At 42.6% G+C, this 25,725-nt stretch overlaps 1 protein-coding gene across 1 annotated transcript in view; it reads left to right on the top strand.

Annotated features, from left to right (window-relative positions):
* The window catches only part of DEPDC1B (DEP domain containing 1B), a 676,814-nt gene that overhangs the window by 274,873 nt on the left and 376,216 nt on the right, over nucleotides 1-25,725 (top strand). Inside the window, exon 5 of the mRNA XM_044063811.1 lies at nucleotides 18,542-18,672. Within this exon, the coding sequence (XP_043919746.1) occupies nucleotides 18,542-18,672 (131 nt within the window). The remainder of the gene's footprint in view (nucleotides 1-18,541; nucleotides 18,673-25,725) is intronic.

The following is a 25,725-nucleotide window of genomic DNA, read 5'->3' as shown; positions in this document are numbered from 1 at the left end:
AGTATGCATTGATTTGCCCTCATCCAATGTGTCAACCAGGTTAAATAGATAGAAGCTGCCCTTGACAAAGTTTAACTGGCGTGGGTCGAAAGTTTGTTGGATACTAATATCCTTCTTTATGAATTCCATAATGATTCTTTCCATAGCCTTACAAATGAGGCTCATCAGGCTTATGGGTCTGTTGATGCCCTACCTTTGTGCAAGGAGATAACTGTTGCTGTCCTCTATGCATCTGGCATAAAGCCTTTTGAGAAACTGATATTGAAAAACATCTGTAGCTTGTCTGACAAGTTGTGTTTCAAACTGACCAGTAGGCAACCCAATATGTTATCTGGTCCCACAGAAGTAGTGTTGTTAGCCTTGGTAATGTGTTCTTGGGAGATTTGAGGAGGGGGTATAAATGCAGGTATATGATCTGAGAATATAGAAGGTGAGAGGGGATGAAGTTTAAACTAAATTTGTCTGCCAGAATATTTGCTAAGTCCTCTAGATCTTGAGTATGTGATATCCTTTACTATTCGCTCTGTGCAGTGCTGGCCATTGATTATGAGATTTCTAACATAGCTAAAGAATGCTTTGTGGTTATTCTTTGTTTAGGTGGCTGTTTTTGCCTCATAACTTCTTTATGGTGCTCCCATTCTTACTAACCTTTAGGCATTGCAAAAATCAAAACTCGAACAATTCTATAATAAAGTTGATAAATTTGTAGCCAATACCCCTTTCAGGACCCACCACCATATAGCACTAAAAAGCCTAAGTTAGAAATACCCCATCACCTAACATACACAGCTTCTTACCTCCTGTAAAATTATCCAGACTCCATCTGTGTGCCCAGCACTAGACAACATTCTACATAACTATGTTTCTAGTTGGTCATTGCAATCCAATGACCAAAAACTCCTGCCTGTCCACAAACCTATCATATCTGCTGGACATTGTCTGTACTCATACCATGTTGCTAAGGCCTGGAAATCCTTATCTCTGTCGATCAGGTTGATACCCTCCCTCCCATCCTTCAAGACCATTCTGAAAGACTTCATAGCCAAAAGATGGCTGTGTTCTTGCTCAACGCCAGGATAAACTATCTCTCTAAATGTGAACAAGTACCTGTTCATACCTTACATCTTCTTACCCTCCCTTCTTCACTCACTCACATTTGTCAATTTCTCTCCCCTGGCTTTTTCTCTACATATACCATAAGCCTGCTTTTCTCTCGCTTTGTATTTTATTATACTAACTTCCCTTTAATGTCTCTATAAAGTGGCTAAAATTTCTCTAATTATTGTCATCTAACTTGTATCTATTCTTAACTAATGTTTTTTCATATGATGTCTAATTTAGCACAATTATTTAAACTGTATTTGTTTTTGTATTATTTTTAAAGACTATAAAATTATTATTGTTAAAATGTTTTGTAATACTTGGAGCTTTTCTGTCCAGGCCTCTTCTAAAAATGGGCTTGAATCCAGTTGGACTTTCCTGGTAATTAAATGTCAATCAACCACTAAATAAATAAATAAATATCTGGCTTTAGCTGATTTGATCAGTCTCTGCAGTTCCTTGTTAAGTTCAGTGAGAGTGTTACTAGCATCTTGAGAGTTAAATTTAATTTTGTGTGCAATGAGTTTTTGCTTCACACCTATTGAAACTCTTGAACTCTTGAAAAAAAATGCTTTCCTCAGTGACCATCACTTTTGTCATAGAGCCTTGCAGCTGCAAGGCCTTGTGTGTAGCAATCCTGTCTAGTCTTTCACATGAATCAAAAGTCCCCTAAGGACCATCCTATACTGCCTCCCATATGTGGTTTCTGAATTGTCCTTTAAATAGTCCTTTCATCTCCCTTTTTTTCCTCCTCCAGGGAAGAAACCAGGAGAGGAAGACCACTTATACTTTACCTTAGGTGACTCCTTATGTTTAGGAAGAGAGCTGATTTGTTAAGAAGTACTGCATGCTTGGTAACAGGCAGGACTAATTGCTGAAGACATTAAGACTGATGAGCACCTAGAACATTTTAGGTTGTTTTTAGAGTTAATATTAAAGTATAAAAAATAAAAGTGTCAAAATGATTTTTTCTAGTAAAATTACTTCAAACATTACAACTGACCAAAATGTATTTTTGTATTTCAGGCCAAAAACATGTTTGTTTTTTTAAAACTGTGATGCAAGTTTGATAAGGCTCATAGTACTGCTTTGTTATGAAACAAAAGAATGTTACAGTTTGGCCATGTCTTACTACAGGTTCCATAATAGATACAGCCGTGTTTTTGTACTGCACAGACTAATAAAAAAGTGCTAAAATGCACAGATTATTTATAAACATTGCATATGGGGGTGGGTTTGGCATAATAGTTAAGTTCTTTACCTCATAAACACAAAATACAGGGTTTGATTCTGACCTCAGGTCATCGGCTAGGCTTAAAATAGCATAATATTCACCTATGAACCTGTTTCTACTGTCTGTCAGAAATGTAAATTATAATAAAACATTTTCCAAAATACTGCTTCATGTACAAAAAGCCTGTAGTTTTGCCATGTTAGTCTAATTTAAGTTTGCTGCCAGTCTATCCTAAACAGTAAATGTCTTGCCTCAAACTGCTTTGTGTCTGTAAATTTACTAAAAAAATACGCTTATAAAAAAACACTTAACAGTTGTCGGATCCATCCTCCCATCTCCCATAATGCTCATCTTCCAGCTGCCTTGTTCTTTGTTGCTCATTTAACTTTAGTCACTAAGGAGAGTTTGCAGGCTGTTTTATTCTATCGACAGAATTCTCATGATCTTTTTTCTTCTTTGCATTTCTGCTCACTGTGAAGCAGATCATATGATCACACTAACCTCTGTTACTTTCTTTCCTAATATAAAAGTAAGAAAAAAAAGGTTACCTAGGACTTCCCTACCCCCTTCTGCATGCAGATCTAAGGCCTCTCTTCACGTTCAGCACCACACTGAAGCAGCTAGCTGTCTGAACTCCAGCAGGGAGGGAGAGAGTAGCATCCAGCAGTGAGCACACTGTTTTTTTTGTCTTGGTGATTTGCATAATTTTACAAATTGCTCCATTTGCAGAAGCTTCGGTAGGGATGTGTGAAACAGATGTTAGTAAAAACTTGCAGCGCACCTGATGAAATTTTGTTTTTTTTTGTTAAAAGACCAAATCCAGAGGATTCCTGAGATTTCATTGATGGCCACTCTGCCTCTAGCTGCCCTGTCCTTGTGTCAGCTGATCAGAAAACTCAGTGCCATAATGAAAAGTCTCTGTGTATGTGAAAGCTGAAACATTGCTGCTGACAATCTTGCTGGTACCAGCCTCTGCAGCTAAGCACCCTTCATTGCCGGTTGCAGCACTGAAGCTAGCATTGACTTCTGCCCTGAGCACAGGTGTTGATGTCAATGCAGCAGTTGATGGAGACTGTAGAAATTCCTTCATCCTCAGTGCTTAAAGAGCAAATAGAGATGGTTATACTTACTGAGCCATCATTGAAGTTGTGCATATCCCACAACTCCAAAACATGGCCTTGTCCCAGGCCCTCATACTTTTCATTGATTGGCTATTGAAAGTTGTTCCAATCCATATGGGAAGCTGAGGTACACTTTCTCAGTACCCACTCTTCTCTGTCCATGAAAGGACACTGGGAAAGCTTTGCAGAATCACAGATTCTATCCTTCTCACCACTTGAGTACCCGCTACAGTCCCAGGCACACAGCACTTCTAGTTTGATGCCAAGACTTATGGTGCTGATGTCAGCTCCTCCAACATTGACCTTAAGGTCTGCTTCTGTTTTTGTACCACATTGACCCAGTACCAGTGCTAAACCAGACTCTGTGCTTAGCTTTATGTGTGCCAGTGCTGAAAATGCCAACTATTTAGTATACATTACCATATGAATAGGTTCTGTAGCTGATGCCGACATTTTCCCCTTAACTCATATCAATGTTGTTAGCCATAATATTAGTATCAGCACAGAGTGTCACCATCTGAGCTCCAGTGTCTATGACCATGGTATTGACTGGCCATTATGTTCTTTCACAGGTCCACTCGGAGCCAATGCTGGCACAGTTGATGGTATACCCATCTCTGGAACCTCTTGTGTATACTGCAATGGACCAGTCTCTGCCAATGCAGATGTTTATGTGGATGCAGGCAAATTTACCGATGTAAGGTGGACATGCTGAAGTTGTTGCACAGCTCATGTTACTTGAGTCCCCTAGAGGTCTTCTGTAGTTTTTCCTATTTTGGGAAAGCAGAAAGGCCTTCTTCATTGTCTGAGTATTTGGAAACCTCCCCTAAGACATCTTGAAGAATTGGACATGTCTTGAAATGCATTTGGTCCAGGTTGGAGTCCCCAGTCACATAGATGGATGATGAGGAGGATAAGCATTCTCCTAGGTCACGTTCCCCTGATGATCCCAAGTTCAGGCAATTTCTCTATCTCCTGTAGGAGATAGCAGTAATCCACCTACTTTAATCAATCTCTTCTCCAAAGAGAAGACTACAACTGCATGCAGGAATACCCTTAGTCCTCCTGGATGGGCCAACCTTGGATATCTTGAAGGATGCCATCAAAGTAGCTTGAGATAGTCCAGGCCCTGTAGACTCATTGATTAGGAAGCGGAAGGAATCCACCAAGGAATTGGACAGTCTGGTTAGAGACCTCCTAGACAGACCCCATAGTTTGTTGACAATCTCTTAGGTGATCTCCAGCACTCCAGAACCAGGCCCTCTCTCTAGCTGTCATACAAGGAGTCCAATATGATTGACAGATTTGGAAAGTGTGTTCACTTCCTGAAATCTATCTGTTAAACCATGTGAGTCAGACAGCTCATTTTTCATGGAAAGTCTCTGATGAAATGCACCATGTGGTGGGGGAGCTACAAGGTGGGTTGCAGAAAAAGTTTAGGGCCCAGCTGCCTACTTCTACAATCTTCAGAAACCACATTGTCTGTGTCATTGATTAGAACATGGCTCAGAACATGACTCAGAATTTGGCCAGAGATGCAGTAACAGCATTGCAGTGTTTCTGACCCTCTTGGCTCAAGCTGACAGACTTTGTAAAGGGCTCCATGGCTGTTTTATGTGAATTCCCATTTTCAGGACCCCTTCTGTTTGGTGACAATGTTAGAAAACACCTAACAGATGTGAAGAAACAAGGGTGTTATGTTAACCCAACAGGAGGGTCAGGGGAAGGTAACCTTCTGAGTGGGGTGGATTGAAAGAGAGTGGCTATTACCAATTTGCTCATCCCAGAAGGGGGCTGATGGTTCAACCTGCTGTCCTTGCTGCTGCTACAGGAATGCTGAAAGCAAGCACCATTATAAGTTAAAGTGATTCCGTGCTATACAGTAAACTTTACCTGTCTATTGTCTGCAGCTGCAGACACCACTGTGAGTGCATTGCATATGCATTATGAGTTAAAGTGATTCCATGCTATGCAGTAAACTTTACCTGTCTATTGTCTGCAGCTGCAGACAACACTGCTGCTGTGGGGAGGAATTAATTGGGGAAGGGAGGGGAACCTACATAAGCAAGTCAGTCAACCTAGTCTCTAACACTCAACTCTTGCCTCATTAGAGAGCAAGTAGGCATATGTGGTTCTTACTCCAGACTGATAAAAGTTTGATTTGAAATATTTGTATTTGTGCTCATTGATGGGACTTTAGAGCCTCTCTGGCCCTAGGAATGCTATATCAGAGACTTTGCAAGGCTACAAGCTCCCTTTTACACCTAATGCCTTGCTTTGCCCATTTCTTTGCACCACACCTAGAGCTTGTACTTAAGAAATGCCCTCAAATTACATTTTTTTACATTTTTAGGATTGTGCCTGCATTTGTGTATTTTTTTTTCTTTTGACCAAACTGGGCATTTGTAGACAGATTGCTATTTTATAAGTACAAAATTCCTTGAATTATATGACATGGATCTTTGAACTTAATTCAGAGTCTTTCCTTCACTATTCTCTCTCCATCTGCACATGTTGCATTCTAAAGGGCATTTTAGCTTTATTGGACTTGTTTATGGTAGGCGACTACACATGAGTGTTTTGTTGATTTTATTGGCTATATAGAACATTTTGTAGTTTTTGGTGCTATGTATTTGAGCCCTCTTGACTCTAGTTTGGCGGGTAGTTTGTGCTTTCTGTTTAGTGTTAAAGGGTTAATGTAAAATTTACTTTTATTCTTGTCAGTGTAGTTTCTACTGTTTATTTTTGTCAGAGTAGCTGTGTAAAGCAAACCAGAGAGATCTTTCAGAAAATATCCACGTGGAAAGAAAATTCACCCCTTCTCCAAGAAGATATTTTGTACTTCTTTTTACAAAAGACTGCAGAATTTGTGAATAATTTAAAAGCAACACAATCAAAGAGAGAAAAATAGTTTTCTTAGCCAAATATTGGGATGACATTGCTGGTCTTGTGGGTTGCGATTAATGTCTTGGCACCAAAGTTGGGCCCAACTTATTCAGTTCCACTGATTGGCTTACTGGGGTTGGCCTTCAGTCCCTTGGCTTGAGCCTCTCAAGGTCATGATTGGGGTCAAAAGAGGCTTCAGCTGAGATGGTTGGGACCAGGGCTTCATCTGAGGTGGTTGGGACAAAGGCTGGGACAAGAGTTTAGCTTGTAAGCCTCTACATTTCTGTGAATAAGTGTTCCTGTTCTCAATGCACAGGTCTCAACCAGGTTATCATTGGGCCGGACATTGGCATAGACCACAGTCCCATCATTCATTTGTGCACTGCTGTCACCCCTAGACAGCAACTGCAGAGGTCTTGATCTCGACTTTCTCTAGCCTGCTGGCAGGTATTCCTGCCCACTGTCTCCCTGGACAGGATGAAGAGATTGGTAATTCTTTATATGATGCTTCTGGTATTATATGATGCTTCTGGTGGATATAGAATTTTATCAGTCACATCCTCCTTCTTGGGTAAGGCTAGCCTGAGGCAGGATCAAAAGCATCAGTGCAAGAAAAGTTACTTTACACTCTTCTTATGAGGAACAGAGGCTCAGTTTCTACTCATCCTCCAAGTGATCCTAAATTTGTCAAAATCTTGGAACGTATGAGGCAGAAGGTGGGATGGTCCAAAGCACCAGCATCCTGTCCACAGCATATCATACAGGAGGCCTTCCAATCCTTCTGGCATCTTCCTGGTTAGTTCACCCAATGGACAAGATGGTATGATTAGTGGTGCAGACATCATGGAAAAACCATAACCTTGTAGCCATCTGGTCCATTAGTAATCTGCAGGTGTTGTACTCTTCAAGGTTCAGTAGTCCTTCACACTGACAGCACAACAGTAGAGTGGTATGTCAAACAATGAGGAACTCCCTCCTATCTTCTATGGTGAAAGTTGTTGAAGGTATAGGAAATGATTAAGTTTAGGAACTGTTTTCTATTAGTAAGTAATGTCTGTGGAGAAGCAGACACCTTGGTGAATAGGCTCAGTTTCTGCTTGCTAATGTCCAGCAAGAGGTCCCAAAGTTTGATGGTAGTGTGGAAAATATTCCAGTGCTGCGAAAAGCCTTGCTGTGATTTTGTGCATCCCCACCCAATGACAGATGCAGCAGTTTATGCTATGTTATCCCCATAATTGAAAATACCACAAGGTCACAGTTCTCCAGACTTGACTTTTTCATGTCCTATTTTTTTTCTGTTTCTCCTTATTCTGGCATTCAGCCAGAAACTGAGGCAGTGCAAAGCTATGTTCATTGTCATAGCCATCCACAGGCCATAACACGTTTGGTTTCCTATTCGTTGGCCTCATCTGTTAGAGAAGTCAATATGTCTGAAGCCTGTCAGATTTCTACTGACATACCTATCAAATTTCACCTGGTTCTGCATATCTTTCGTGTAACTGTATAATTAATTAACTTCTGCAATAGGACAGGGACCCTTAATAACTTGACTGGGTGTCCATATCCTTAAGTCTGCCCAGAGGCCTAGCACACACAGAACAAACAGAAGAAGTTGACCCATTTACAGTACAGGCCACTGGGAAAGGGGTTAAGGCAATACTGGGCTGTTTAGCACAGGTCATCGATATTGGGTTGAGCTGCTTTTCCACAAACAAAAAGCTGCAGGAGCTACTGAAGCCACTAGTGAGAGTCCAAAACACACTAGTACTTAAAGTATAAGCGGTTTTATTAAAACGAGCAACGTTTTCATCACTCTACACGAGCAACTTCTTCAGAAAATGAAAAACCATTAACAAATGCAGTTGTATTTCCGCCTCTGGGAGGCATGATTGTATAAGCAATCAGCTTAATTAAAGTTCGTGCATGTTTAAAATTTTTAATTAATTTAATTTTTTTCTAAAGAACAAAAGTGATAACGCTTTAGCAAAACACATTAATAACAAAACAGGTCATTCTTTTCAATTTTTAGTAATTGACCAAGTTGCTTTTGATATTAGAGGGGAACCGACGTCTTTAGTTTTAGAATGCCGTGAATTAGTATGGCAACTGTCACTTAATGCATTCTTTTATCCAGGTCTTAATGATAACTGTAATATAGCCTGTTTATTAAAACTTAAGAGTTATTTGAGACAGTGACTTCAGTTTCAAATGACATAAGTATGAGGCTGTATTGGTGTAATAGCATCCTGGTTAACTTTATATAGAGTATTAGATCTTGTAGAGACACATTTACACATTTTTGAACATAATATTTTGAATACAGATATTTATGTTAATTAAGGCTTGATGTAAATTCGTGATATGATGTAGTCTTTAGTTATTGATTATTTTATTTATTGTGAACTTGGTTTGTGTTTGTGCATGCCGATAAATTAATCTGTGGTACTTTAAAATTTTAAACATGCTCGAACTTTAATTAAGCTGATTGGTTATACAATCATGCCTCCCAGAGGCGGATTTTTTAAATACATCTGCATTTGTTAATGGTTTTTCATTTTCTAAAGAAGTTGCTCGTGTAGAGTGACGAAAACGTTGCTCGTTTTAATAAAACTGCTTATACGTTAAGTACTAGTGTGTTTTGGACTCTCACTAGTGGCTTCAGTAGCTCCTGCAGCTTTTTGTTCGTGGTTACAGCGTTTGTTTATTTCTACTTGTTGAGCTGCTTTTCATCATTGTAAATTTGGTACCCATATCCATTTTAGACCAGGGTGATGTCTTTTTATCCCTTGCCTCGTGATAACCCTGCTATTTCCAGGGCTAAATTATTCCTAAACTACCTCTGCTGTGTGCACATAAATGTCAGGGACTTTCTCTTCTCTCATTTTCTCTTTTGTCTTGTAATGTTTTTATGTCTGCACCCAATGTTGATTGTGTTTCTTCAGAAATACACTTATGTCATTATTATCTGCTTTGTTTTTACTTACTTTGTATGAAATACTGCTAAATGGTATTCTGTATGTGGCATATGTACTATTGGTATTATTTCTTGTGCAGCTTTTCTCCCCTGCCTTCCACTGAAGAGAGGCTTGTTTGTACACTTGCAGTTTCCAAGGAGAAGATACCCTTAATTCATAAACCCACCCCTTCATTCCAGAGGCAGTCATGAAGACTAATCTAAATCAAACCAAACACTGTTTTTTTCCTGAATATTTTAACAGGGTTGAAAGTGTAGACTTGCATAGGCAGCTTTGATTTGGTTTGTTCAGAACCAAATCTATTACTAAAGACTCCTAACTATTTGTACTTGTTCTTCAGCGAAAACTGGAGTCCAAAGTATCAAATAATTTTAGCCAAATTGTTCTCTAGCTGTATTTAGTGCTACTGTGAAAAGAATGGTAAATCTTTGCCATCTACTGAGAAAACTTATTCGCCTCAGGACTTTTTTTTAACCACTTTGTTTTTTTTTTTCCACAAAATGATAGGCATTTAGTTTTCTTGCCTGTCACATTGTGCATGAAGTTCAGTGTACAATGCATTTATTATTTTACAATGTTTCGTTAACATCTTTATTTAAATCATTAAATTTTCAGCAGTAATGTGTGTTTACATGCATTTATAGAATAGAAAACAAAATGTAACAAGTTTCAAATGTTTTGTCATGCAGTACGACTTTACGTTTTCTTTAATAATTTTCATTCATTCCAGTATTTCATTCACTACAGTAGTACATAAAGTTACTTAAATGTTGCCTTCCATTAAACTTCACTGCTCCACATGATTCTGTTTCCACACATTCCATTTATTTATATGAAAGTTGCTTCTTACTTTTTCAAAAATTTCCACTTCCAGTTCTTTTATCTCCTTTACAGTTATTCCAGAATTTCCTTTAACTGGATGTTGATTTTGATGTCTGCTTTCTAATAATTGCTTTTTTGGCAGCCAGTAACCTTAAAATTAGTAAGCCTTTACCTTTTCTAGTCAGTTTGCTTCATTTACTATTTACCCAATGAAAATCCTATTGAAGTTTACTTGTGTATAAAAATGCCTCTGCAAACCATTCCTTGCAAAAATTCTAAACCTTCTGGACTTCGGATACTCAAGCCTTTCATATTTCTTCTATTTTTTTTCTCTTGTTAAATGCCTTCCCATTCTCTTCTCCCCAATCTTTTCTAACCTCTGGCTGATGTTTTAGTTATTATGCAGTACAGTTTATGCAGTACTAATTATCTCTTTTTAATATCGGCTTCTAGACTCAACTAAAGATGCTACCAGGGCTAGTCCTTCACTTAGCACTTCCTTATTCCTTTTTCTTTGTCTAGTCCCTGATAAGGGAGGACAGCTTCTAACCTGCAGCCCAGACTTCTCCACTGGATTCTGTGCCATCTCCCATATATTTTGATTAAAAGAAACCTCCGAAGAATATATGGTAGCCTTGGAGCAGGTTAATCCCACCTGGCATCCAAACCTTTCAGCTCTGGTTCTCCCTGCCAAGTGGGAGAGGGAGCGATTGAAAGATGGACTCCAGCTGAGGATGCTCAATGCTGACCTTGAAAATGAAAGGATGGTAATGTACTTGGACCAGATATACTCCCCATTATTTTATGATATGGACAATGAGGAGACAATCCTCTTTTTTATAGGAGGAGATCTCCCGTGGGTGCACCAAGTTTCCTGAAGGAACACTTTAAGTTGGGGTCAAGAAACTATTATAGCCCCTGAAAAACCTTCTTGAATTTTTGGGTATGAAGGAACCCAAGTACACTGACATCTTATGAGTGATTCAGGCTTTTTGACATCTTATGAGTGATTCAGGCTTTTCGACATCTTATGAGTGATTCAGGCTTTTAGAGATATTTTTAGAATGCTTTATTACCACCAGACTCTAGTTGCTTACTCCCATGAAGTGTGACCATTTTAAAGGAATGTAAAAGTACAAGTGCCTTTAGAAGAATCCAATAGCTGATCTCATTTTTATTTAGTGGAAGCATTGGGGGATCTAAATTAGCACCCTCCTCAGTGACAGGGAAAATGAGGTAATGGAGAGTTATGAGAAAAAGATGCATGCCTTTTCCACCCTTAAAATCACAACTATAAATAGTAGGACCCCTATCACTCAGTATCCAGAGGATATCCTTGAACAACTTGAGGAGTTAACAAAGGAAATGCAGGATGAATCTCTGAAGGACAGGGTTTCTAATTTAACTCGGGCTACCTTACAAGTGGAGAAGGATGTTACTAAATGTAGCTCTGATGCTGTAGCTGCTTGTGCTAACAGACATTTGTGGACACCTATTTCAGAAGGTCGTTAGCCTAGTAAACACCTATGAACCTATGGACCTAAATATTCAAGCCCTCCCTGAAGAAGTGAAGCAGCAATTACAAAATGCTCCTTCAGGCAAAGGTGTGTTTAGCCTTCCTGCATAACCATCTTCAGAAAGTTGGAACCAACTTTGTAGCTGGTGAAACAGGTGATGTTATGTAGTTCAATCTTGCCTACATTCTTATCCGTGGGTTCGGAGCTGAATGTTGGCTTCGACTCGGCCATGCTTTTTTAGCTTGAAGTCTTTCTATTGGCTGGGCTAAGATGGTATCCCTTGCTGCACTGCTCTCTATCCCCAGATCTCGTTTGCCGCTCATGTAGCTCGGACGTGGTCTCGCTCTTGGCTATGGCTAAGTACCCTTTTTTCTTCTTTATCAGAGAAGTTTTTTTCAAAAAAGCTATTTTAATAGCTATTGTGTGTTCTTGTCTGTATTGTGGAAAAGTTGTGTTTTCTGATTGTTTATTCTGTGGTATCCCACTAGCTGTTTCCAACGGGCTAGGCCCATTTCATTTAGAGGACCTAGTCTGTCCCCTTGCTTTCCTTGTGTGCTAAAAGTTTCCCGGGACTAAAACCGTTTAAATTGGAGGAATTAGTCCTCCCCCACTTGTGTTTGTGTCTGAGGATCGTTTGACTTAGAGATCTTGTGGTATTCTGTCTGTTGTAGGCTTTTTCCCACCTTTTGACTGTTTGACCGTTGGTCGATTTTTCAGTGGTTATTTGTTGTTGATTAACTATGTCCAAAGATACTAAGGAGCATAAGCCCTTAGGCTTCAAGAAATGCTCTAGGTGCAGTTATAAAATGTCCATTACCGATGGACACTCTGTCTGTGTGTACTGTCTGGGAGTGATTCATCTCCAAGAATTGTGCAGTTTCTGTCATGCCTTTAGTCCGGAGTTCTTTAGGAAAGGAAGAATAAATTGATTTTGAAGGGACTTCTGAAACCCTCCTTCGAGGAGGGTCTGGAGAGTGCTTCCAGCTCTAAGGCAAAATCCTCAAAAACAAAAAAGCGATCTCCGGTTCTATCAGTCTCCTCGGAGCCACCGGAGAAAATAGCAACGTCTGCTTCGACATCCTCGGCTCCATTGTCCTCGGGGCCGCAGGAAGTGTCAGTTGTTATGGAACCTGCTTCGGCTCCATTCTTGTTGGAACCTGTTCGGAGCCGATCGCCTAGCATTAGGCCAGTATCCCCTCCTCGCAGGTCCCCCTCAGAGAGGAGGTCTCGATCTCCTTCTCTATTCTCCAAATCTTCCAGGACCTTATCAGATGTGGACGTCGATAGAGTGGTGTAGAGACTTCTTCAGTCACCGGTACTGGCAAAATTGTTCTCAGCTCCCTCCCAGTCTGCTCCGGAGCTGGTCCCTCAACCTGCTTCGATACTTCCTCCTTTGAGCACATCTCAGCTTTCGGAGCCGGAGTGCTCGGCTCTGTGTGATGTCCCTAGGTCGGTTCCGACAGCCCCTCCTGGCTTATCGGTTCCGACGTCAGCTCTGACCCCGTTGGCGCCATCCACGGGGTTCAGGACTCAGGATTCTTTGGTCGGACCCGAGGGAGAGGCTTCAGGACACCTCTCTGCTTTTAGTCTCCATCTCGGTGCTTCGGTGCGGGGAAGTCTGACTCCTGTCTTGGCTTCGGAGGCTGGTCGTTCTTCGGACCCGGGAGGACCTGCCTTCGAGGCCATGTGGAGTGCACTGGCCAGGTAGTCAGCAGCATCATACGGGTCGGTCATTCTATCCCCTACTACACCGGTGCAGGTCTCTGATCACCATCTATCTCTGGACAGCGGAGCCCCAAGGCTTCAGGGTACCCCCATGAGTGGTCCCCATATTTCTGAGGGCCCCTCAGAGTTTTTGCCTGAGGAGCCACCCAGAAAGAAGATGTGCAAGAGGACGCACATAGATTCACAGGATGAGTCTCTCACATCAGACACCGACCTGGAGGAATCTGAGGGGTCCCCTAAGTCATCCTCTGAGGATGTTTCTTTCTCTGACATCCTAGAGATTTTGAAACAAAGAGGTGACTGGCCATCCAAAGCCCCCTCCGAGGAGGAGTCGGTCTTCCTGAAGGCCTTTTGTGCTCAGCCCTCTGCCTCCTGGGTATCTCCACCCTTTGAGCTTCTGGATTTGGTTTGTCGAAGGGTGTGGGAAACCCCTGACTCTGTGGAACCAGTCCCCAGGAGACCCAATAAATTTTTGTCTGCTCCTCCTGATAAGGAATTTCTGTCCAAGGGAGCCCCTGTGGATGCCATGGTGGATCCCAGGAGGGATTAACTGAGACTTCCTCCACCGTCCACCCCCCTAACAAGGAGTCTAGGACTATGGACCGGTGCGGGAAGCGTACGTTTTCTTCAGCGACCTTTACCTTACGGTCACTGAATTACTTATCACACTTTACACGGCTCCAGAGAGATCTCCTCAAGGAGCTTGGAGATACTCTCACAGGTAATGTTTCTGAGGTGGTAGCCCAGACGGTCAGTGCTCAGATGTCTACCCTCAATTCCATTGCAAACTCCTCCATGAAGCTAATCTTCTGCGCAGCCGAGGGAGCGAGTAGGACAGCAAGGTCAGATGTTGCTCTTAGGAGACAGGCCTGGATGCACCTTTGTCATTTCGCGGAGGCCTTCAAGTCTTCATTCACCGATGCCCCTTTTGATGGTTCCTCTTTGTTTGGAACCAAGGTGAAAGACACTCTCACTAGGTGCGAGGAGGAGAGAAAAACTCTGTCTGCCGTAGGAGTCCGTTTTTCCCTTCCCTCTAGGCCTTATCCCAAGGCCCAGAGGAGTGGCAAAATGTGGTTCAAGAAATCACAGAGGTTTTTTCCCGGTGCACAAGGTGAGCCCCCCTCCAGAGGCAGGGGAGGGGGGTGGTTATTCAAGGAGACGCCGCCCTAGGGGCAGAGGAGGCTCCCTGCAACTCGGGAGATTGCGATTCCTTTCGTGGTTCTCCCTACCGCCGCTCCTGATGGGAGGCCCGATTTTGCATTTCCGGAGCCAGTCGGGGGTCGAATCTCATTATACCCAGAGGCCTGGCGAGATATCACCCAGGACCAATGGGTTCTACGAATAATTTTTGGAGGATATGTCATCCCCTTCTCGTCAAATCCTCCTCCAATCAAGAAAATCCCGGATGTTCCACCCAGTCAAAGGGATCAAAGCTGCTAGAAAAAGGAGCCATCCAACATGTCCCCTCATACCAGATCGGATTAGGGACTTACTCCAGATTCTTTTTGGTGCTGAAAAGGACAGGGGACCTGAGACCCATATTGGATCTCAGCCAATTGAGCACCCATGTGCAAAAGTCCAAGTTCCGAATGGTCACATTATGGTGTATTCTCCCATTGTTGGGAAAAGAAGTGTGGATGTGCTCCATCGACCTCAAGGATGCTTACTGCCACATAAAGATGGACAGGGCATCCAGAAGTCACCTATGCTTCCGGCTAGGAACCAGTCATTTTCAGTTTCGAGCCCTGCCCTTTGGTCTCACCACAGCCCCCAGGGTGCATGGCAATGGTGACTGCTCACTTAAGACATCAGGGATTCCAAGTGTTTCCGTATCTGGATGACTGGCTCCTTACTGCTACCACCAGGCATCTACTACTTCAGACCAGGGATGCTACTATCAACCTATGTCAATAGCTGGGCATCACATTGAACTGGGAAAAATCTGCCTTGTTGCCCTCACAGCGTGTCACTTTTATAGGCGCCGAATTAGACACCGTCCTCATGTGGGCGTTTCTACCACAGGAAAGAATCAGAGTCCTAAAACAGCAGGTTTACGCCTTGCTCCCTCTGAGAAGAGTGAAGGCAAGATGGGTCCTCCAAGTGTTGGGGACAGTGGCTGCTACGATTATGTTAGTCCCTCTGGCAAGGTTACATATGAGGCTCCTTCAGTGGCTACTCTTTGCCCAGTGGTCTCTTCAACGTCTTCCACTTTCTCACCCTATTCTACTCACAGACAGGTGCAAACAGGATCTCAGTTGGTGGCTTCGCACAGACAACCTGAATGCGGGAAAGCCCTTCGTTTCTGCGCACCTGGTTGCCACGGTGACCACGGATGCCTCCCAGATGGGGTGGGGGGGCATTATCTAGGCAGGACAGTCCAAGGCACGTGGCAAGAGCACAAGATGCATCTGCATATCAATGTCCTGGAGATGAGAGCTGTGCTACTAGCGTTGCAAGCACTTCAGAGTTTTATTCCTCTCGGGACTATTGCAGTCCACTCAGACAATATGTCAGTGGTGTGGTATCTGAACAAGCAGGGAGGAACCAAGTCTTATCCCCTTTGCAGGGAGGCCATGCGAGTGTGGCAGTGTCTTCCCAACGTTTTCTGGTGGCAGCGCGCATTCCGGAGAAGTCCAATGTGATCGCAGACAGGCTAAGCAGAGCTATTCTGATGCCTTACGAGTGGTCCCTGAACTGTCAAGTTGCGGAGCAGATCTTTCGCAGGTGGGGTCAGCCTTGCTGCAACCTTTTTGTCAGCCCCCCTCAGGGGGAGTCACCCAGGGACTCTCTAGTCCACGATTGGCCCTCCGGTCTACTTTATGCCTTCCCTCCGGTCCCCTTGCTGTCAAAGGTTATTCAGAAAGCAAAATTATTCTGATTGCCCCACACTGGCCTCGTCAAATTTGGTTCCCCTTTCTCCATCTCTATCTCATGGACGCTCCTTGGATTCTGGACCCACAACTAGACTTACTGATGCACATGTCAGGGCAGCTCCATCCCTCTTTTCGGACCCTCCGGTTGACAGCTTGGCTACTCCACTTCCATCATTAGTTAGGCTTCATCAATTTTCGCTGGAGGTGGTTCATATTTTATCTTCTTCTCATAAGCCCTCGACCAGGAAGATTTATTACAGCAAACGGAAGAGGTTTTCAATCTGGGCGCATGCCAAAAAGATTGACCCTTACACAGCTCCAATTTCGTCTGTATTGGAGTTTTTCTCCATGCTCTTTAACCAGAGTTCAGCGGCCGCAACCATTAAAGTCCAATTGGCGGCGATTTCTACCTTTCATGTCGCAGACGAGCCTAGTCTAATGGCACATAGACTCTGTAAGGCTTTCCTGAAGGGCACTTTGTTACTTCGTCCTCCGGTATCGGAACCTGTTATGCCTTGGGACTTAAACTTTGTTCTACAGGGTCTTACTTCACCCCCCTTTGAGCCTGCAGCCACTTACGATTTAAAATTCTTAACTTGGAAGACTGTCTTTCTGGTAGCCATCACGTCAGCCAGACGCGTTACGGAGCTTCAAGCTTTATCAATCAAACCCACTTATTTGATTTTTCATAAGGACAGGGTTTCTCTCAGACCGAACCCCTCCTTTCTTCCTAAAGTAGCGTCAGTCAGTAACCTTAACCAATCTATTGAATTGCCAGTGTTTTTTCCCTAGTTCTCAAACAAGGCAGAATTCAAATTTCATCAATTGGATGTGCACAGACAATTATGTTTTTATTTGCACAGAATGAAAGACCTCAGAAAATCTGATCAGTTGCTTCATTTTCGGAAAACAGAATTGGGTCTCCTGTTTCCAAAGTCACGTTGTCCAGGTGGATTTCCAGTTGTATTTCTTTCATTTATTCCTCAGGGGGAAAAGATTTACCATTCCGGGTGAAGGCTCACTCTACTCGGTCTGTATCTATATCAACAGCTTTTCAGGCCAGATTGTCTATGGATGATATTTGTGCTGTGGCTACTTGGGCATCTCCTCACACCTTTGTTACTCATTACAAGTTAGATATGGTATCTAGGGGCAGGTCTTCCTTTGGTTCCACAGTGCCAGGAGTATTTTCCACTGAGCCTCCCAGGATTTAGGTGCTGGGGAAACTGTCCCATGGGTAAGAATGTAGGCGAGATTGGACTACATAACATCAAGAAATTATGTACTCACCATAAAGTTCGATGTATGTAGTCCATCTCTCCTCACATTCTTACTTACCCCCCACCCCCCTCCTTCCCCCGTCCTGCAGGATTTGGAGGTTAGGTCTGGTTTCAGAGCTCCCTTCATTCTTGGTTTGTTCTTCCTTTCCTTAGGTGTTGTTATGCATGGAGAATGAGTGCTGGTGCTCGCAGCAAACTAGATCTGGGGATAGAGAGCAGTGCAGCATGGTATACCATCTTAGCCCAGCCAATAGAAAGACTTTGAGCTAAAAAAGTATGGCCGAGTCGGAGCCAACATTCGGCTCCAAACCCACGGGTAAGAATGTGAGGTGAGATGGACTACATACATCAAACGTTATGGTGAGTACATAACTTCTTGTTTTGTTTTTCCAGCATTCATTTTCAAGGTGCAGCAGAAATGTTCATAAAATGATCATTCTTTCACAAGAAATCTAGAGCACAGCCTTTGAAAAGTAAATCTTTAATGATTACAAGAGCTCAGGGCAGATAACAAAGCAGAGGTAGAGGAAATGACAGCACTGACTACCCTAAGCCATCCATCCCTGTTCTCCTTCTCCTGGTAATCCTACGCTAGAGTCTTTCCAGTTTCAAGCATGGCTAGTTATTCTTCACCTTGGATCCTTGAGTAGGGGAGGTAACCTCTACAGGTTACAACACAAAATCCAGAATTTGCACTCTTACTTAGGCATGCCTCAATTGTCTGTCTCTTCACCCTCTTTAATTGTAAAAGCTTTGGGTGTTGAATCTGGTTCAAAATATTTATTGTGCAGTATTTGCTATTAATGATGTGATTGCAGTAGCTACAATGAATAGTGTAGGCCATTTGTAAAGAAAATTGAATAATTAAGATTTTACTTGTTGCAGAGAGTATACTTTTTGATGATATGACTCGAGGAAATATTGTTCTACCTTCATTTAGTCAGATCACTTTATTTGACTTTTTTCAGCTGTATTTATTAAAACTGATATGTTTTGTTTTCTACCAGCTTACAAAAGATTTTAGGACTGGATTCCCTAAATGAAGTTTTCGACACAAAACATGCTAATGCAGCACACATTTTCTATAATGTCCAGAAAGTCAACAAGCATGGAGTTGTAGTACTAGAGAATAAATCAGGTGAGTATTTGTTTGTGTTGAATTGTACTTCAGTAGTTGCGGCAATTAATTAGTTTTTTGTTTGTTGATGCTACTGTTCATAGGCAGGTACTAGGCTATCGGCTCAAAGGCCTAAGTAAGACTAGCCAACAAGGTTCCCTGGCTTACGCCACCCAAGAAAGTTAATTTCCTGTGCCCCTGTCGAGCAGAGCCACAGAAGTTCAAGTGATCCCCAGGGTGTATTTCCTATTTCCCATCCAGTCATCAAGATTTTTCTTGAAGAGTGTTAATGAGGAACTTTGCTTGACATAGATGATTAGCTTGTTCCAGAGTATGGGAAGTCTCTGAGATAGGAATCTATCCCTCCAGCATGTCCTGGCAGTATTTTACTTTATAGGGGCTTATTCAACAGTTACAAATTGCTATGGTCCTGGGAAAATCTTTACAACTAGTAGGTATGCTGTTGAAGACTCTTCACACAATGTCCAGCACTGGTGTGTGTGAGTGTGAGTGAGTATGAGATATCCAGTGGTCTAAGATCAGGACTTTTTTTTGTAAGTCTGTGATTGATTTATCTTTTCTACTCCTGTTCAGTGTTACCCCTAGAGTCTTCTGTTGTTGGGGGTAAATGTGTGCCCTAGATAGGAAAATAAACCTAGCCCCTGAGCCTTCCAGGTCTTTTAGACCACTTTGAATCATAGGTCCATAGGTAAGTGCTAGGCAATCAGTCTGCAGGCCAGTATAGCCTAGCCAATAACCCATATTAAAAAGTTCCCTCCAGCCTCAAAGAGGTTAATACAAGACAGAGCAGGGTAGAATTTGAGACTGCGCACCCAGTTGTTTCAGTTTACCTTGAAGGTGGCAGGGGTGCTGCTCTGCTTGACATGTAGTGGAAGTTTGTTTCAGACCTGGCAGATACGTTGCGATATGAATCTATCTTATTTATCTGTTCATGAAGGTTGAGATCTTTTAACCAGGCATTTGAGGAACTATTTGTTTTGTTAAGGAATATAATGATTTCAGGGGGAATGAACCCAGTACCTGTCAGACCTTTACAAATCTGGCTTCGCTTTATTCTTGTCATAGTGCATTTTGCTGCTTTTTCAGCCTGTCTAAACATGAATCCTTCTTGTACTCTAGGCCTTTTGTTAATCAGTTCCTAAAAGGTTCATCCATCTTAGACCACTAGAAAACAGATTGCTCCATCATGGGATCTCAACTATATACTGCAAAAAGTAATCTTGGTATCTTTTGAGTCAGCTACTTTTACTACCATCCAATTCCTATCCTTGAAGATGCTGTTTTTTGTTGTTATTAACTCTGCTTGGTCAATTTCTGAACTTCAGACCTTAATGTGTAAAGAATCCTTCTTAGTTTTTCACCTGGACTGGATCTGCTCTGTAGACCACCCTTCCTTCATGCCTAAGGCACATTTTAAACTGTTCTTTAACTAAGCCATCAGCTTGCATTTTTCTTCCCAAAGCCTCTGAACAGAGTAGAAAGGACCGTACACTCCATATATATGTGCTCTTTTATTCGCATAGAACTAAAGAATTAAAAAGGTTTGATCTGCTTTATCTCCCTTGCAGAAGGGAAAGAGGGTAAACCAGTTAATAAAAACACTGTTTGCAAATGGCTAAATGTGTCCCCTTGTGTTACTTAGCCCATGGAAAAGTTATTCCAGGACACTTCAGAGCCCACTTCACAACAGCCACATTAGCTACCACAACCTTCCTCAGGTTATGTTTAACACGCAGGTCATTTCTGAAACAGCAACCTAGACTTCTCTCCACCCCTTTTCTAGACACTGCATCTAAGGTGTAGGATCAGGGCAGATTTTGCTTCTGATATCCTGCAAGGCCTTATTTTCCTAGGAAAGTGCTATTCACCCCTGTATTCATTTTCCTCTAGGAATCTTCCCAAAAGTGAGGACTTCAATAATGAATGGACATAGTACAGTGTGTTAGGAACTTGCCTAAAATGTAGATGTCTGAGTAGATTCGCTGTTGTAGTGCAGGTACCCTGCCTGCTTCCCTGTTTTGCTGAGTTACTGTTGTCCTTTGTCCTGTGGGTTGGGGTGGCTCCTAAGTCCATTTGCACATTCCCTTGCACCGTCTTACCAAATCCCCCCTTTGCCTGTTGTTACTCCATGGTAAAGGAGATTTGGGACCTCTGTGGCTGTTCAGTGCTACTGATTTTTTAAGCCCATCTTCTGTCAGTCTAACTAGTCTCGCACCCACCTTGTAGCACTTAATCAGCTTTCCAACATTTTTAATATGAAAACTATAAAAGAAAAGCACATCTGGATTCATCATACTTTACCCAAAATCTATCACTGATTTATATACCTTGTTTGATGTTTTTTTTTTTTTTTTCGTTTTGAACCCCCCATAATGCATTAAAAAAGATATGTAGCAACCTCCCGTCCATATTTGACAGGCAGTAAATACTTGCCATTTGCACAAAAAATAAAAAAAAATGAATCTCTTTGGCTTAAAGGGATAGAGCACAAACCAGAAGACTTTCCTGTTGTGTCAATACTGTTTGCATGAACAAAAATACGAGCCAACAATAACTCCAGAACCACAGTCCATTCAAAATGCTAATCTGAACATTTCCTCCGTATTTTCCTTGTGGATGAATTGAGTAATTAACCATTCAGTCAGGGTGATAACAGTAACCATAGTGAAAACTGGTCTTGGTGCCATTAAAGCACCTTCATCAAAGCAAATGATCAGTTTACACCATTTCTTGCCCTTGAACAACTTCATAGACAATGTCACATGATTCAAACATCAAATAAAAATGACCTTTAAAAATTCTTTTTCCATGTATACATAAAAATTATCAAGTGAGTTTAATGACCAAAAGCTAATACTGGAGTGTCTTGTAGATGAATGGAAAACAGCAGTATAGAATTTCGTTCAGTATGTACTGTATACACTGTAAAATTAATATTACAAATACTTGTTTGGCTCTGTTGCAAACAGTGTTTTAGAAGAACAAAGGTGAACAAAGGTTGAGTGGAAGAGAAAGTATGTTGAATGATTGTCCAAGTGGACAGAAAAGTGGCTTGTGAAAGCTGGTGCAGACAAATTGAAGCTACACACTTAGGTCACAAAAAACCCTTGTGTGAGGTATCCAGTAGGTGAGTGTAACTAATACCATCTAAACAGAAAATGATCTATAGCTGCTGGTCGCACCTGCATTGTTCATCTAGGAGCAGAATGCGAGGGTACTGGCAGCAAATGGAATATTAGGGTGTGCCTTTGAGGGTGCACTTCACAATCAAAAAGGTTCCACACTTTCATGTCATGGTTAGACCAGATGTAGCTGTTGAGGTCATAAAAGTACCATCAAGCTGCTGAAAGGAATTGTAGGAAAGCCACCAGAAAGATGCACTGAGTGCAGGAGGATGGATAAGATCAAAGAATGTAGGAGCTGTATCTGTTACTATTAGTGACCAGAAAAGACAATGAGAATAGGATGTTCTTCGTGTTTCACTGTTGCAGTCATCACATTTGGGTTATCTGCTTGCAGTAGTCCTCAGTCAGCCTGATTAACAAAGTCTTGGGTCCTGCGTCGGTTGCTGTCCCTCCTTCCGTGACGTCAGGGGTATAAAACATGCAGCAGACGCCATTACATCCATCATTCTTGCCGTGCGGTGCCCGAAGCAGAAGCAGTTCGCAAGTGCCAGTCGGACGACTCCTGAAATTTTCATTTTCGAGTTTCAGAACCGAAGTCTTCAACTAAAAGCTAAGTACCCCGTTGGGGAAACTTTTTTCTTGCTCTAAACTGATGTTAGTAAAAGTAAATAATTGCATTACTTGTGGAAAGCAAATACCTCATAAAGATTTTCATTTGTACTGTATTCCTTGCCTAGGCCCTGACCACGACGTACCTCGCTGTCAGATTTCTGCCTTATTTAAACCACGAACTATCCGTCGTCGGTATATTTTCGCTTCTAAATATTTTGGTGCTCGGTTCAATTATCCTGATATGCCTTCGGTCAGCCATCCAACTACCGACATACAGAAAAAACGCAAAGATAAAGACAGAGACAGGCCACCTAGGTCCAAAGCTGCTGACGACGCTTCTCCTAAGCCAGGCACCAATTCGACGGTACTCAGTGAGGCGCTTTCGCAGCTCCTGATACCCGCTACTTCAGATTCGCAGGCCTCTAGTGAGACCCATTCGGAGTCCGTTATGCCACGGGATGCTTCAACTGTGGAACCTGCGGATGTCTCTACCTTGGAAGAGTCCGGAGCTGCTGTGCAGGTACTGGCTTTTGAGGGTGTATTCAGGCCTACTGACTTGCGTATTAAACCAACGCCATCTTCTTCTTCAAGGCCTAAAGCTCGAACCATGCCTAGAAAACTGATGCCCAGACTGCATGGTCAGGTCTCAATGCCTAAAAAACAAATGAGAAGAATGGCTGAAGACCTTATTACTTTAATCAGGGAAAGCCACTCTTCCCCCTCTAAGAGACCTAGGACTGAGTTTGCTTATGATACTTCTGACCAGAATTCTGAATTTTCTGTTTCCTCTGATGACCAAGATTTACCCTTATCTACCTATGAGGATTCTAATTCAGGGGACTCTATTCCCTCTACTTCTCCCCCAGAGGATTTCTGTTTTGGTGAAACCTTGCATACTCTCAGGGAGCATTTTCGTTGGGAAAATCAGGATTTTTCTGATTCTAAAAAGAGGCTTAGGGATTTCTTACTACTGTCCCAGCACAGGCCTGTAGCCATACCTTCTGTACTAGACATTGTTGATAATGCCTTTTTGGAATCTAGCTTGGCCCCTGACTCTCTACCTCCTGCTCCCAGAAAACCTGATAGATATTACAGGGTCCCTGACTCTCTCAAGTTCCTTTTTAAAAGTCCTACTGCGGATCCTGAGACCATTTCACAGGGACCCAAGGGCATTAAAGCTACTACTGCCAGAAATCCTACCACCTCTGGTAGAGACTCCAGGGCACTGGTTAGATGGGGTAAGAACGTATACACTTCTGCAACTTTGGCCATTAGGGCCTTAAACTGCCAGTTTCATATGTTAAAGCACCAGCAGCATATTATTGGACTGTTTAAACAGAAAATGATGTTGATTCCTGATTGTGCTGAAAATAAAGATTTACAGGATTTACTGCATTCAGCTGAACAAGTTGGAAAACATACTTTGCAATGTGGTTTTGATTCACTAGAGGCATCTTGCAGGGCTGCTGTAACTGGGTCTGTACTTAGAAGGCATGCTTGGCTTAAGAAGCAATCCTTGCCAGATCATGTTAAAACGAAATTACTGGATGCTTCCTTAAACCAGGACTGCCTGTTTGGCAACAAGGCAGAAGACATTCTTAAAAAGATGGAGGAAAAAGCTAAATTTATGCAAACTGTTAAAGATTTTTTACAAGTACAACCTCCAAGGTTTAGTAGACATTGGCCTTCCAAGAATTGGTCCTTTCCTGCCTCTTCCAGACCTTCTCAGTCCAAACCCAGATCCAGCAGATCTCCCAGGTTTCAGTCCCCTGGGTACGCGTAGGACTAAGCAGTGGGGGGCCTCCACTTCCAAATCTGGGAGTAATAAAACTCCCCCCCTATGGTCAACTGTCTCAATGACTTCTTTTTAAAACTTCCAAGCACTTCTCAACTGACTGCCCCTTTGGGGGGAAAGATTGCTCTTCATGCAAAGAACTGGGAACTCATTACCCAGGACAAATGGGTTTTAAATATAGTGTCCCATGGATACAGATTTCACTTCCACATGTTACCAAGACCAAGCGTTTGGCCAGATCTACCCCCAAATCAGTGGGCAGAGGCCCAAAAGCAAGTACTTTCTCTCTTAAGCATGGGGGCTATTCAGTTGGTACCAGAAGAGGAAAAGGGACAAGGATGTTCATCGTGTTACACTGCTGCAGTCATCACACTTGGGTTATCCTGCCGTCAGGCGGTCCCGCAGTCGGCCAGAGTTCCAAAGTCTTGGTCCGGCGTCGGTTGCTGTCGCTACTTCCCTGACATCAGTGCGCCAGGGGTATATAAGATGCATCCGACGCTATTTTCTTCAGTCTTTCTTGCCGCGCGGTGCCCGAAGCAAACGCAGTTCACAAGTGCTGGTCAGCTGACTCCTCAGATTTTTGAAGTCGAATTTCAGATCCGAAGTCTTCAATAAAGCTAAGTACCCCATTGGGGAAACTTTTTTCTTGCCTCAGACTGATGTCAGAAAAAGTTAATAATTGTATTTCTTGTGGGAAGCAAATACCTCATAAAGACTTCCACTCTTACTGTATTAAATGCCTAGGCCCTGATCACGACGTCACTAGTTGTTGGTTTTGTGCCAGATTTAACAAACGCACTATAAAACGGCGTTTTGATTTTGCTTTGCACTACTTTGGCTGAAGGTTCAATTATACAGTGCCTTCGGAACAACTGACGACCGCAATTCATAAAAAAACGCAAGGACAAGGATAAAGACAAGCATCTGAGGTCCAAAACCGACGACGAAGCCTCTTCTAGGCCAGTCGCCGGTTCTCAGTGAGGTGCTTTCGCAGCCCCTGACACCCGCTACCTCAGAGCCACAGGCCGCCTCCGACTCCCACGTGGAGACAACTAGGCCTCTGGAAACTCAAGGTATTGGGCCTACGGAAACTAATCCCTCAGATGGGTCTGGAGCCGCTAAGTAGGCATTGGCTTCTGAGGGTGTTTTCAGACCTTCACAACTTACCATTAAAGCATCAGCCAAGACAAAAACACCATTAAAGACAAAGAAGCAAGTACAGCATTCTCCTGGACAGTCCTCCATGCCTAAGAAACAGATGCTCAAAATGGCCGAAGACCTCATTACTCTAATCAGGGGTTCCCATCCCCCTCCTGAGAAAAGGCCTAGGCAGGATACAGACTATGATTCCTCTGATCAGGTTTCCATTTCCTCTGATTCCTCTTCAGATCAGGGATACTCTCTACCCCCCCATGAGGACTCTGATGCTGAAGAATCTATCCCTTCAGCCTCTCCTCCTGAGGATTACTCTTTTGGGGAAACTTTACATACCACGAGGGAGCATTTCCATTGGGAAAGTCA

This window comes from Protopterus annectens, chromosome 2.part2, assembly GCF_019279795.1.
Source record: "Protopterus annectens isolate FY-2018-M chromosome 2.part2, PAN1.0, whole genome shotgun sequence".
Taxonomy (NCBI): domain Eukaryota; kingdom Metazoa; phylum Chordata; order Ceratodontiformes; family Protopteridae; genus Protopterus; species Protopterus annectens.
The sequence above is the reverse complement of the archived record's forward strand: the minus strand, read 5'-3'. Positions and strand labels throughout refer to the sequence as shown.